Raw genomic sequence first — 14,611 nt, forward strand, 5'->3', positions numbered from 1 at the left:
ACACTCATGAAAGTCAGTAATTGTAGCTTGGCTTTTTCTTTTGTTAAAAGGGGGTCGGATAACCTTAAGACCCTTCTTGGCTTCGCTCATGAAACTTTGGTGACTGTAGATCAGGGGTTCTCAACCTGTGGATCGCGACCCCCTTGGGGGTCGAATGACAAGTTGCCAGGGGTCGCCTAAGACCATCGAAAATTGTCTACTCTTCTATTGCTGTATGTGTGTGTGTGGGGGGGGGGGTCGCGGCAGAGTGGTGGATTGTAAAAAGGGGTCGCCGAGCATAAAGGGTTGAGAACCGCTGCTTTAGATGCTTTAGAGCTATTATCAAAAGGGAAAATTTTATCGTCTAAACCATCTGCAGTGGGGTATTTTAAAATTCAAAACCCCTTTACCTGCGAACATAGAATTTCGTGACTATAGTTAATTTCTTTAGTTTAATATTGAAGAAGGATTTTTAACCTTAAAACTCTCTGTAGGGTGGTTTTAAACTAAAAACCCTGTGGAGGAAAGTGATGATTTAACATTAAAATCTCACTTACAATAAACGCAATAAAAGCATAAAGCCAGTCACAAAATTCAGGCTTGAAACCTGTCACTTTGCCAAAAAAAAAGGCCAAGCATTCTAGACAATGACTGCATTTCGCACTTTGTCGGTAACATAAAATATCCCGACATCGTTACGACAATAGGCAATGCCCAGGCTTTCATCTCACTTGTACGAGATGAACCATAGTCGTTCCACAACTGACGGAGGCCAATATATGTATATATATATATATATATATATATATATATATATATATATATATATATATATATATATATAACCTCAACATAGACGTACAACACATAATACATACAAGTCTAATAAGCGCGTCACTCTTATTAAGGTCATATGTAGGCTATAGAACTTGATCCTAGTCTTGACACTTAAAACTGGAACTTTGAATCAGGCTGTCTTGACATACGTGAACAGTTCTGCTATTAAAGAGTCCCGTTTAAGAACATCTTATAGTTCCAGTTTTGTGAAGTATTAAGTTGACATGCAAAAAGTTCCAGTTTGGGGTGGGTGAGGTATTGTTTTTGCTACCAGTTTCTCGTTTATAGTATCACCACTGGACGTCACCATGTATATAAGAATCCTTCTGGTAGGTCTAAATTCGTGTCTAAAACAGAGGAAAGAAATAGCATTACATACATGACACTGAGGTAAATCTATCCATTACTATTTCTGTCTCTTTAATCTCTTTGTTTCACTACAACTCTTTCATTATTAACGGACTACCGCTATTTATTATTACTTTAATATGTTTTTGTTGTTGTTTTTCTAGATATTTACTTAAAATATTTTTATATCATTTTTCTCCTAATATATTTTATTATCATTTCACTAATTATAGGTGCAGTTTCGCTCATTTTTACAAATCCTTTTCATAGCTTGCAAACTCTACATGGGGTTTATATATTGTGGACATGAATTTTGAAAACGGCTTTAACGATTTTCATATAAAATTGACAGTTCATTAAAATATCTTGGGGGAAGGCAGCTAATTGACCGCACAGTGAAAACTCCTGTTTGACCGTTATAATTTTTTTTTTAAATATAATCATCTTAAAATTATATGTGCTTTACGGACTTATCTTTTGAACACCCTTCATCGGAAATTCCCGCACTCAACTCCAATGTTTCTTATTCAGTATGACCACTGGACAGTTAGATAATTTTTGTTGCTGTTTTTTAAATGATTTTCTAAATTTTGCTTGTTAGTATATCTATTATTCAACCACCTGATTACAGCCTCCTTCAGTCGCGAAGCTACTAAATATCATGCCATAGAAATGAGATTAAATCCTGGTCATTAACTTTAGTCGGAGCGATTTCGCCACAATAACAGTTTCCTCTCCCATTCTACGCATCTGATGTGTTCAAAGAAATGAAATGCGCCTATACAGTGAGATCAGCGGCGTCACAGGTTCTGCCAGTGAGCAGCACTGCGCTCTGCTGCCTGGCTTAGAGTCATCGGCTCTTGATTTCTTGCCAAAGTCTTTCCCATGTTATAATCACTGAGCAGCTTATTTAGTCCGCATGTTTGGTAAGTAAGGTTCCCCATTTTTAGACCATGCAGTCTATAGGGCAGATGATAAGGTCATCTGTTTCTTTGACCAGCAGGTGTCATGTGGCCAGCACAAACGAACAGCCTTTACTTTCCCCAACTAAAGTCAGGTATCCATTAGAGTTAGGTGTACTCAGGGGCGCCCTAAAAAAATTAAAATTCCAGTTGTCACCGAGATTCGAACCCAGGACCCTAGGTTCAGAAGCCAAGTGCTGAACCACTCAGTTCCCATGTTTAAGAACCTGTCGATTCACAAGAGGATGCCTGCGCTAAAAACATGTCATGTTTCAGTTTCCATATTTTTTTTAACCATTTCAGATAAACGCCATGGACTTTATCACACTGGCTTTGATCTTCTTCACTTCACTACTGGTCTACGCTGGCTATTGTCTGTCTAACAAAACCCTGAACTTGCCCCCATGTCCAGTCAGACCGTTACCCTTAGTGGGCCATCTGTTGGCATTGAAGACAGACCGAAGACCAAAGTTCAAGCAATGGCGGGAGCAGTGTGGTGATATGTTTAGGTCAGTAATAAGAAAATTATATAGTCTGAGAGATTTTTATATATTTGTTTGTATCTCTAAGTATAATCTATTCAATATATATATATATAAATATATATATATAAATATATATATATATATATATATATATTCATATTCATATTCATATATATATATATATATATATATATATATATATTCAATAAAAGTCCATGAGCGTAGCCAAAGGGGGTTTCTAGTTTAACCCCCTCCGAGAAGTTTTTCACGTTGACACCCCAGACTCTTTAAAGGGGCGTCTTAAAAATTCCTTTCTTCAAAGTCATTCGAACCCAGGTCCTTTCGGTTCGGAAGCCAAGCGTTCTATCATTCAGCCATCACAGCCACAGTAGGTCAACATAAATTTACTTATTGATATCAGGACTAGATGCAAGACATTACTGAAATACATCTATTTATGCTGGATTTTGGTTTACAGAACCAAACATTTCTCAAAAAAAAAATATAACCGAAACCTCTGATCCAAACAGGACAATTACTAGGAAATCAGTCTTAAAGGAATCTTTCAGCAATAAGAGATCAGTTGATTAAATAGTAGGAGCTTGTCTTAGCTATGCAAGTTTCAGGCTTTTCTTTCTTGATGTCCAAATCTGCAGCAGAAGGGCAGAGCATGACAGTAAGCAGGTTTCAAACTCGGTACCTTCGAACAAACCAGGCAGTTCAACACGAAAAGGCAGTTCCACATGGCTAGGCAGTTCTACATGACTAGGCAGTTCTACATGACTAGGCAGTTCTACATGACTAGGCAGTTCTACATGACTAGGCAGTTCCACATGACTAGGCAGTTCTACATGACTAGGCAGTTCTACATGATTAGGCAGTTCCACATGACTAGGCAGTTCTACATGACTAGGCAGTTCTACATGACTAGGCAGTTCTACATGACTAGGCAGTTCCACATGACTAGGCAGTTCTACATGACTAGGCAGTTCTACATGACTAGGCAGTTCTACATGACTAGGCAGTTCCACGTGACCAGGCAGCTCCACACGAAAAGGCAGTTCTACATGACTAGGCAGTTCTAAATGACTAGGCAGTTCTACATGACTAGGCAGTTCCACATGACCAGGCAGTTCCACACGAAAAGGCAGGTCCACATGACTAGGCAGTTCTACATGACTAGGCAGTTCTACATGACAAGGCAGTTCTACATGACTAGGCAGTTCTACATGATCAGGCAGTTCTACATGACTAAGCAGTTCTACATGACAAGGCAGTTCTACATGACCAGGCAGTTCTACATGACTAAGAAGTTCCACATGTCTATGCAGTTCCACACAGCCAAGCAGTTCCACACAACCAGGCACTTCCTCGCGACCTGGCAGTTCATTAGAGTATAGATTTTTTTAAAATATTTGTTACTTACATAGAAAAAAATAAGTGATAAATCAAGTAAAAAAAAAATAAAAAAATAAAAAAAATATCCGGAACATTGTTACAATTTCACATTTATCTATAACAGCAGATGTATCATTTCTGCAGAATTATTTCTTTTTGATTTCAGTGTTTACCTGGGATCTCAACTTCTGGTGGTCATCAATGACTTTCAACTCATTAAAGAGACGTTTGTGAAAAGAGCAGACGAGTTCTCGGACAGGCCAGTTAGTTTTCTCGATAAGGTGAGTTGTCCAGATGTCCAGTAGTTCATTTTAAAGCTAAGTGGTTAAAATAAAATTTCCCTTTCAGACTTTGCGATCTATAGGGAAAATGATGTAAAGGTCATCTGTTTCTGTGGCCTACGGTTAATGAAGGTGTCTTGTGGCCAGCTCGACGACCTACCGCCTTTACTTTCCCCATTGAAGCTGGGTAGACTTAGAGGCGTCTAATGATCCCGAAATAAAAAAAAATCCAAGTCTTCACCAGGATTCGGACTTTGGATTCAGAAGCCAAGCATTTTACTGCTCAGCCACCGCGCCTCCTTAAGCTGGTTACTAAACGAAAAAATGTGTGAGAACCTTTTAATGCAAAGATACGGAATAAATAAGTTTCCCTTCTCTCTGGTACTACTTCAGGTGATCCTGATTTTTAAACACCTAGGCTTCCATATTTTCAAAAGTTTGTGAAACGCAGTATAACAGAAAAGAATTTAATGTGCTCAATAAAACTACAATAATTTATTTTTACTTGCCACGTAACGTAAAATATTGCATTAAGTTTATTTTGAGATTGTACTTCTGCAGCGCAAGGTCACGTTTGTATGTTGTTGACAAGTAATGGCCAGTTTATTTAAAACGATGACGGTTTTTCCATAAGCTCTAAAAATAGTTTGGACGTCACTAGAAAAGGGGCAAAATGTAGTATATAAGATCTTTGAAAAATTCAGTTTTGACGACGAGATCGACGACTAGAGTAAAAGAATTGAAATTAAATTGTATTTTACATTTATGTTTTGTCTATATTATTAAAGGGATTTCTAGTTGTAGAATTACGATAAACATGCATAAATGTAACCATGTCGGACCAAGTAAAACAAAAGACGTTTGGGTCACAAGGCCTTCAAAACTAACAAAGTGGTAGCCTGTGCGTTATTTACACAAAATAGTCTTTAGTTAACTTATCTATCCGATGTTGTTCTCTATTTAACTGTTTACAATTTGACTATTTGCCAACTACAGAGAAAATACAGAGAAAAAGAACAGGTAAACAGTTACATTTCAGTGGTATTGAAAAGAATTCGCTTTAGAACTTTTAAATTGTTTGTGGGTAATTAATAAAAACCAACAAGATGTACAAAGTTTTCTTTAAAAAATGTAGATCAAAGCTTTTGTCTTATTAAAAATAGTCTTACTATTGATCCACTAGGATTGTGCTTTTGAACAAAATGCTTCAACCATAACACACAAAAAAAACAGGAAAAAGTATATTTAAAAGCAAATTTATTTATTCACAATGAACAGTCATGTTTTTACTTATAATTTAGTAAGGTGTCGCATTTTCTTTTACTAAAAATCTTTTTGTTTTCTAACAGATGACAGGCCAACAAGGCAGGGGAATCGTTATGAATTCTGGCCACGTTTGGAAAGAACAGAGAAGTGTAGCGCTGTCTATACTTCGCAAATTTGGCTTCGGCAAAAATGTTTTGGCTGAGAGAGTACAAGAAGAGGTATCGCATTATCTGGACTACTTAAGCAGTTGTGATGGCAATCCAGTAGATATTAAAAAAATAACCACAGAAAGTACTGCTAATATAATCTGCTCCATTCTAACTGGGAAAAGATATGAATACACTCATCCTACTTTTCAAAAACTGATTAAGGAGATTGAACGATATTTTATTTCTAACAAACAAGAGGCCACTATAACATGTTTTCCATTTCTGAAATACTTGTCAGGCCACACAAACATGACCAAAAATATGGACTATATTTTGAAAATTCTTAGAGAGTTCATTGTTAAAAGTAAAGATAAAGATCCTGAAGATAATTTTATTGCTTCCTATGTCTCTGAAAAAGATTCCAGAATTGTAAATGGAGAGGCCACCACAATGGATGAAATAAATTTATTGCGATCAGTTTTGGATCTCTTTGTTGCTGGGACTGAGACCACCTCGACCACAATTTGTTGGTTTGTGCTTTATATGTTGAACTATCCGCAAGTTCAGAAAAAGATTTTTGATGAAATTAACACTCAAATTGGAAGTGGTCGAGTCCCTTCCATTCAAGACAGGCCTAAGTTGGTTTATCTCAACGCTGCGATTAAAGAAACACAAAGATTTGCAAGCATTGTGCCACAGTCTGTTATAAGAAGCTGCTCAAAAACTCTCACCATTAGAAACTATACGATTCCCGAAGGTTCTTTGATTGTTCCAAATTTAGACTCTGTCTTGTTGGACAAAAACATCTGGGGATCAGATGCTGACGTCTTTAACCCAGACAGATTCATTGACACAAATGGACAGCTAAAGAAACCCGAAGAGTTTATTCCCTTTGGAGTTGGACGTCGTGTTTGTCTTGGAGAATCAATGGCTAAAACTGAGCTGTTTCTGTATCTAAGTTCTTTAATTCAAAGATTTCACCTGCTTCCAGTTCATCCAGATCAACCTCCACCAATGGATTATATTTTTGGACTTACAATGATTCCCAAATCTTACCAGTTAAAACTCATTGAAAGGGCAGCCATTTAACATACAGGCTTGAATTACGATTGAAATTTTGTGAAAAAATTAAACATACAATCTTAATATATAAAATAAAATGCAAGGTGTATGTATGTCTTTCATAGAGATCAACATCCTTTGAATATTCTTGATGAAACTTGGCTTGAACGTTCCATTCATCAGTGCGGAGAAGCTAGTATCTATATATATAATTCTCTTCATGGCTCAACAGTTTGGACACCGAGGAGTAAAGGAAAGATCACTCTTTTATTTCTGCTTGTCAGACTAGAGTTACCCGGAATAACAAGTAGTATTCACCCGTCACTAAATAGCAGGGACGGACTTAACCATTTTGACCAAGAAGTCATGGAAAGATAACTCTTTTATTTATTTCTACCCCACGTAACTCTAGCAGCGAAAAAAAAAGAGGGGGAGAGAACAAGTAATCTACTCTGTATTCACCCGTCACTAAATAACATGGCCGGACTTAACCATTGTGGAGCCCTATGCGAAACGGATTTCGCGGGACCATGTTTGGGTAGGGATACGGATAATACGTGAAAATTAAGAGTTTGTATTACAAAATAAATTCGTCTTTGCATTTTTTTCCTTCTTTACTACGTACAGAATTATTTTCCAAGCCTTGCGTGAAGCGAAGTCATACAGTATATCATAATAATTTAGTTTCCTACATAGATCATGCTCAATAACAAGAAATACCAAATGTTTCAATCGATCTACGAATATTATTGAGATCGTTGGATTGGCGCTTTCCATATTGAATGACACGCCACATTGACAATTTTTGTCTATATATTTCAGGAGATTTTAATAATTCCCGGAGATTTTCAGGACTTTTTCGTATTTTGCAATTTCAGGAGATTTCCAAGAGCTCTTAGTAAATCAGGAGGCCGTGGGCAATCTGTTATAAGTTATAAAATAAAATGGTTTAATTTAATAATTTACACCTAGAATTAGCGCAGGACCTATGAAAGTGCGGGTCTCAATGCGGTCGCATAGGTAGCAGTGGCCTGAGGCGGCCCTGCAAAATAGCGACGTATGCTACGCCGTGGGTTGACTAGTATGTTTAAATGCCCCTCTCTTCAACCAGAGAACCCTAGAATAAAAGTAAAATGTCTGTCTCCGTAGATGAAAGAAACATTGTTGTAATGCAAATCGGGTAAGCCCGTTTTCACAGCATTTTATTTTAAATATAAATATGTCGATTTAACGGGTAAACCCATTGTCACAGACAGCTTTCATTTTTGTGGGTAAGTGTTAAAACCATTAGCCCTCTGCCACATGAAACATCTCGACATGTTTGGAATCAATCAATAACACTAGATCGTTGTCGCAGTTTGGTAAAACTGTACTCTATCTAATAGCGCCGCTTTTTTCAATAGGCGATGACGTCATTTGGGCTATTTTATTTTTGTGCTGTATTTTTTCCCTAGTCTCTTCGTCATTTTTTTTCTTCTTGTTTGTTTGGTGGATTCTCGCCATCTTGTACTTGAGAGTCAAGTCCTATTCCTGTGGTCCTGTATTTTGTCCTGTGCTTTACGTTACTGGACAGCCTTAACGATTGATTGGGATGTATTCTAAGAGGACTATTTGACCCCTGTTTAGGGTGATTTTTAATTTACATTGTATAGTTAGTTTAGTAGGAATTCGTTCTTTTTTTATACTTTGTAGAGTAGACATTGGAATCTAGAATCTATGTTATTTGTCTTTCTATAGGGTTTCAGGTTTCAGTGTTGATCTTACATTGTGGTATTGTAAGTTTTCGTGCTAGCCTGAACTTTGTTAATCTCATCGCTCGTGATCATTCCTCTGGTTGGAAGATCCTTGTGTTACCCTGAACGCCGTCACGGAAAGTTGAACTGAATCTGTTACAGACTTATCTTGTGTTGGAAACTGAAATGTTGTTGAGGTCAATATTATTGGACAACATACTATAAGGAGGTCATTTTGTTTTTAAATACTATTTAAGTATTTAATTGAACTGAACTTATGAATTATTCACTTCATATTATGTCGTATGTATTCGTGTGATTTTTTTATCCACATTAGTCAATTGGTCATGTCATTGTACAAATATCATTGAATTAAATTTATACTTTAATTGTAAATCATCTTTCACATCGTTTATTAATGTATGTACAAATGGGTGTGTATGGTGTGTGTATGGTGTGTGTGTGGTGTGTGTGTGGTGTGTCTGTTAGGCTGAACCTTGGGACTGATAGAATTAGTAAACAAAACTAAAATATAATTAATTTTTTAACAAAAGCAAATTGCAATCAAAATTAAATTGTAATACCTGGAAAACTTAATACTAATTGATTAAATGATCAAAGTTCTGACAGTCAGTAACGCCCAAACTAAGGCTAGTGGGTCATATCTAGCTTGCACTATAAAGAGTAGATCATTGTTTTAGATAGACACTATAATCATTTGACAAGTGTGCTGAATCAGACATGTATTTCGCATGGGAAACGAACGCCTGCCAAAGGCGATCTTCTTTGGCGAGCTGAAAGGATAAGCTCGGGCCAAATTTCGCCTTTACTGGCGTAGAGGAAAGTAGTTAGCAGCAAATAGCTTCTGAAAAAGACTGTTGGAAAGCTCTCACAAAGACCGCGGGACACACATTTGAGACCTAAAGAAAAGCCCTTGTTGAAGACAGGCTCAGAAGGCGAAAAGAAAACTTAGACTGCCGAGACAACGGCTTTGTCTGCATGAGTTGAGGAAAAATATGAAGGTCGCAACTACCTTTGCGTAGTCATGTGAAACACTGCACTCATCTTTAATCTTCGGAATCGAGGACATTGACATTGTCAGTATTTGTAGATAATATAATATATATTTGTAGATAATATAATATATATTTGTAGATAATATAATATATATATTTGTATATAATATAATATATATTTGTAGATAATATAATATATATATTTGTGGATAATAAATTATAAACGTATACCATTAGTCTTGTAAATCATTCATAAATTTTATCTTTAAAGAATTATGTATCCTGTCAAGGTTGTGTTAAGGCCTTAGCTCGTTTACACGGGCCCCTGACATTCAACAGGCCCCTTCGTGCTTACAAATAAATAAGTGATTCACTTTGACAATGTAATTGTTTAATGATATGAATATAAGTTATGATGACAAACTGATGGAGTAATGGCATTGAATTGGGAACATTCTAATATTGGATATCTATTAATTAAACAATAAATTCTACACCTTGCTGTCCCACAACGTACACATTAATGTTCGAAACCACAACACAGCACACTGCTGACTCTAGTCACCAGCGTAGACTTCCAAACTTCCACTCCCATACTAAATCCCTGTAGAGACATAAGAAAAGACAAATTGAAAGTTCTAGTCCCAAAACGATAAGGCAGCGAAACAACTGTGAAATGCAGTAATGCCTTAAATACTCACCCTAAACAGGGGAACACAGAAGAATCTCAAACACACGTTACAGCAGCATAATAACAAAACCACTCCATAAACTTACAAACAAGGCAACCAAGAAAGTGCGTTCAAAAAGTGTGCACTTTATAAACATTGGTGCTAGAATGCCATAATCTACGCACCGACATATCCTAACATCGTTATAATACAAATATTTTAATATACTTAAGCTCTGAATAATGAGCACTTTGAATATAACTTACTTTGTATCCCCATATTTAGTCTAAACTCACAACAATATAATATTTTAAAGAGCATTTGGACTTCACTGAATATATTAACTTTATGTTTTCTCATACATGTTCCTGATAGGTTTTTATACAACATACAGTTGCTTTTATCTAACTAAAATGCAAATATTTTAAAACAAAGGGGGGGGGGACACCTTTTTTTGCCTTTTTAAAATATTTTTTTTAGTTTCTTTAGTTTCTTTTATTTTTCAAGCTTGAATTCCCGGGTTTCGCCCCACCTCAAAATTTGAAACCAAAGCAAAGAGTAATAGTATTTAAAACTATGGCTTACTAAAAAATCGACTAAATATCACTCAACTGAACAACAGTTACTCAACACGAGCACTATTAATAATAACGATAAGTTAACTTACATTTGTTAACAACAAGAATGTACGTTCATCAATTTAATGAAGGAATGAATATTATTACATGAATGATGAATGTGTACACAACAATAAGTTACAATGTCAAATACAAGTTAAGCAAGTCATTCAACCTAACTAAAGCAGGCCTGATAAACATTGCAACAGTTCCAATGGACCTCATTCACCAATCGTAAACAAACAACATTTAGTCACGTGATCTTATTGATAAAACAACGAAAAAAAAACTGTCACGTGACAACCATCATGAATTAAACATGAGATCGTAAATTATATAGAAGAGATAGAGCACCATGTGGCTAAATTGGTGAATGAGGTCCATTGGCCTCGCGATGGCCACAAGCCAATGCCAAGGGTGATAGTCAAGTAACGCATCCCACAGATCAAGCTTGACCCTCGCAGTTCCAAGCCTGCGTCCCTGAACAGAAAAAAGTTGCATTCCTTGTGACCGTCAACGACAAACTAATTTTTTTTATGCATTTGATTGATAGCAGGGAATCATGTTGTTTGTCAAAAAAGACAAAAGCTGAGCTGTTTTTGGTCATATTGTTGTCATATTAGTAACTTGGACCCTAGAAGTCAACGTTCAATGTAAGTGCCAAACAGCCGACATATATCTATCAAATCGAGGTTATATAAATACGCTCTGAATTAATATTTCAATACAAAACATATATCTTCAAATTTTTTTTATTCCTCATTATTTGACAAATATTCCTTTCATTTGATGAAATTTATATGAATTCCAACATTATGTATTCTTTCACAACGTATTATTAAAGCAAAAGTGAATGTCTGATGCGGATGAACTATAGTCGACCTTCTTAAATATCATTCTAGTAATGCTTATTTATATACATTAAAAATAGATGACATCGTTTTCAAACAGGTATCAGTCTTTGACAAATGACCTTACGGTCTATTAATTTCGTAATATATTGAAAACTCTAAAGAAGTTTTATTAACAAAATTTCGCATTTTTTGTCTTTAAAAAATATTTTAAATTAAGTAAAAATGGCATAATGTAAGTATTTTACAAAACTAATTATATTTGATATGTTTACCTTCATACATATTTTTTTATAAATGTACATTTTACACACCAGTTTTACATTTTATTTTTACTTTACAAAAATAGAACAATTTAACGCTTTTATAGTGTGTAATATTGGCTTAGTCTTTGCAAAATGGGGTTATTGCTCATGGAAACATGGCTCCGGATTACACAGCCTTCTCCATCTGCAACTATCCTTAGTCAGCCGCCATAACTTGTTCAATAGTTTGCGATATGCGTTTGGAAATGACAATGCGATAAAGGCAATGATATTAGCAAGCTGATAGGTGTAACAAAGGTACCTCCAGAAAAGAATTTCAAGACCAACCAAGGAGTTAGACATTTCTTATAACCTAACCCTTCCGTGTTAAATAGCAGAAGTGCCCATCTTGACATTCTGTGATGATACAACGCATATAAATTACAAACTCAGTCCTAGAAATCCGTAAGTGGTAGACATATTTCGTTAGCGCAAAGCCGGCGCAAGGCGTAAGCGACATGGACAAGCGTTAGCGGCCACGAGGTCCGAGGGTCTCACGCAGAGACATGGACAAGCACCAACTAACACTAGTGAATGTAAAGGACTAAGTCAAGTACGTCAAGTGAATGTAAAGGACTAAGTCAAGTAAGTCAAGTGAATGTAAAGGGCTAAGTCAAGTAAGTCAAATAAATGTAAAGGACTAATTCAAGTAAGTCAAATGAATGTAAAGGGCTAAGTCAAGTAAGTCAAGTAAATGTAAAGGACTAAGTCAAGTAAGTCAAATGAATGTAAAGGGCTAACCAAGTAAGTCAAATGAATGTAAAGGACTAAGTCAAGTAAGTCAAATGAATGTAAAGGGCTAAGTCAAGTAAGTCAAGTGAATGTAAAGGACTAAGTCAATTGAATGTAAAGGACTAAGTCAAGTAAGTCAAATGAATGTAAAGGACTAAGTCAAGTAAGTCAAATGAATGTAAAGGACTAAGTCAAGTAAGTCAAATGAATGTAAAGGACTAAGTCAAGTAAGTCAAATGAATGTTAAGGACTAAGTCAAGTAAGTCAAATGAATGTAAAGGACTAAGTCAAGTAAATCAAATTAATGTAAAGGACTAAGTCAAGTAAGCCAAGTGAATGTAAAGGACTAAGTCAAGTAAGCCAAGTGAATGTAAAGGGCTAAGTCAAGTAAGTCAAGTGAATGTAAAGGACTAGGTCAAGCGAATGTATTGAAAGTTTTACAAAATCATATCGAGCCGCCAGCCACACTCATTGTTGGCGATAAGCCTTTACTCAAAATGTCAGTTTACAACTTATTCTATCTGTGGGATGAGATGGTATCGCAAGTCAAATCATGCAATTATTCTATACAAGTTTATTTAAGGCAATGTTCTTGATTTTAAAAAATTCAAAGTTATCCGACAGAGGAAATAGTCACTCCATAGGTCGAGAGCTGTGACTTCCAGCCTTGTTACTTTTGCAGGTACAGATCTACACATTTAGGTCTTGCCTTGTCACTGATTTCGGTTTATATTATCAACTAGAGCTCAGGTCAGTTTGACCTAAATAATTACGCCAGCACAGTGTGCAACAGGTCGTGTTATACTTCCCGACCTTTAATTTCTTCGCACCTTCCCAATCCACCAACAACACACACACATAGTACTCACACACACACATATATATAGTGCTCATACAGACACACACACATAGTACTCTCACACATATATATAGTACTAACACACACACACGCGCAGTATTCACACAGATACAGATACACTCGGTTTCAAACCGAATAGCTTACAACAGTGTTTCTCACTCTTTAAAGTGTGTCCCCGCCCCCTAATTAAAATACAATTACTCACACCTCCCCTTTCCCCTTAACCAGTTGGGTACCTTCAACTATGTGGTCGTGGTCGTTTGGATGGACATCAAGAATGCGGAAGGCATAGTATTATTATTATACGATTTAATTTTTTTTTTTAAATAGGTAGGTCTATTACTATTTACACTGTGTTTAGATACAACAATTTCGTAATAAATACCTTTTAAAGTTCACCTGTTCAGTCCATTACGATACCAGAAGATAGTTTTCCCGTGCATGCTACCCTGCCTCATAGTGGCGCCCGGGTGGAAACATTCGTTGGAGGAAACGATTAGGCTAAAGGGTAGCAAAACAAGACTCCCGTGGGGGTGCCTAAGGGTGTGCGAGAGCATCCTCATTGCACTGTGCTGAGTTGTAAAAAAGCTTAATTAAAATAACTGAATTTATACATATGGTTGGCTTATACAATAGCAAAGAGTGTAATAGAAAGTGAATAAATCTGTCAAATCTTAAAAGATATCCTACAGAGGAAAAACTTTTGGGAACCTGTTTGGTCTTTTCATCTCAAATATAGGATTACTCGTCCTAAACCTCCAATATACAAAATGAGAAATAAAGAATTCGCCGACTCTTATTCACTTTATATGTTTTGGACGTTCGTTCAGAAAGGAAGGTTATTACGTCCTAGCACAAACCGAGACCAGTCGTCTCATAGAAGGCCCGAACACTGACTTGCAATGTCGCAACCTTTGAGCTGTGGGAGACCAATATCTCGCTGCTACGTCGTACAGGGCTGTGACGTGGCAACGCGCTATTGGTCTAAATTGCCCACAGATTGCGATGTTACAAGTCACGTGATCAGGCCTTCTATGACGATTGGTCTCGCCCAAACTCC

The 14,611-nt window shown here is 36.4% G+C and overlaps 1 protein-coding gene across 1 annotated transcript; it reads left to right on the forward strand.

The window, feature by feature from the left end:
- The first annotated feature begins 950 nt into the window (after positions 1 to 950).
- LOC106060000 (cytochrome P450 2J2-like) lies at positions 951 to 7,065 on the forward strand. The gene is made up of 4 exons (XM_013217723.2): positions 951 to 1,206; positions 2,430 to 2,635; positions 4,176 to 4,290; positions 5,640 to 7,065. Exons 2-4 carry the CDS (start codon positions 2,439 to 2,441, stop codon positions 6,792 to 6,794), a joined length of 1,467 nt encoding a protein of 488 aa, XP_013073177.2. The 5' UTR covers positions 951 to 1,206; positions 2,430 to 2,438; the 3' UTR covers positions 6,795 to 7,065.
- Positions 7,066 to 14,611: the final 7,546 nt, after the last annotated feature.

The sequence above is a fragment of the Biomphalaria glabrata genome, chromosome 13 (genome assembly GCF_947242115.1).
Source record: "Biomphalaria glabrata chromosome 13, xgBioGlab47.1, whole genome shotgun sequence".
NCBI lineage: Eukaryota > Metazoa > Mollusca > Gastropoda > Planorbidae > Biomphalaria > Biomphalaria glabrata.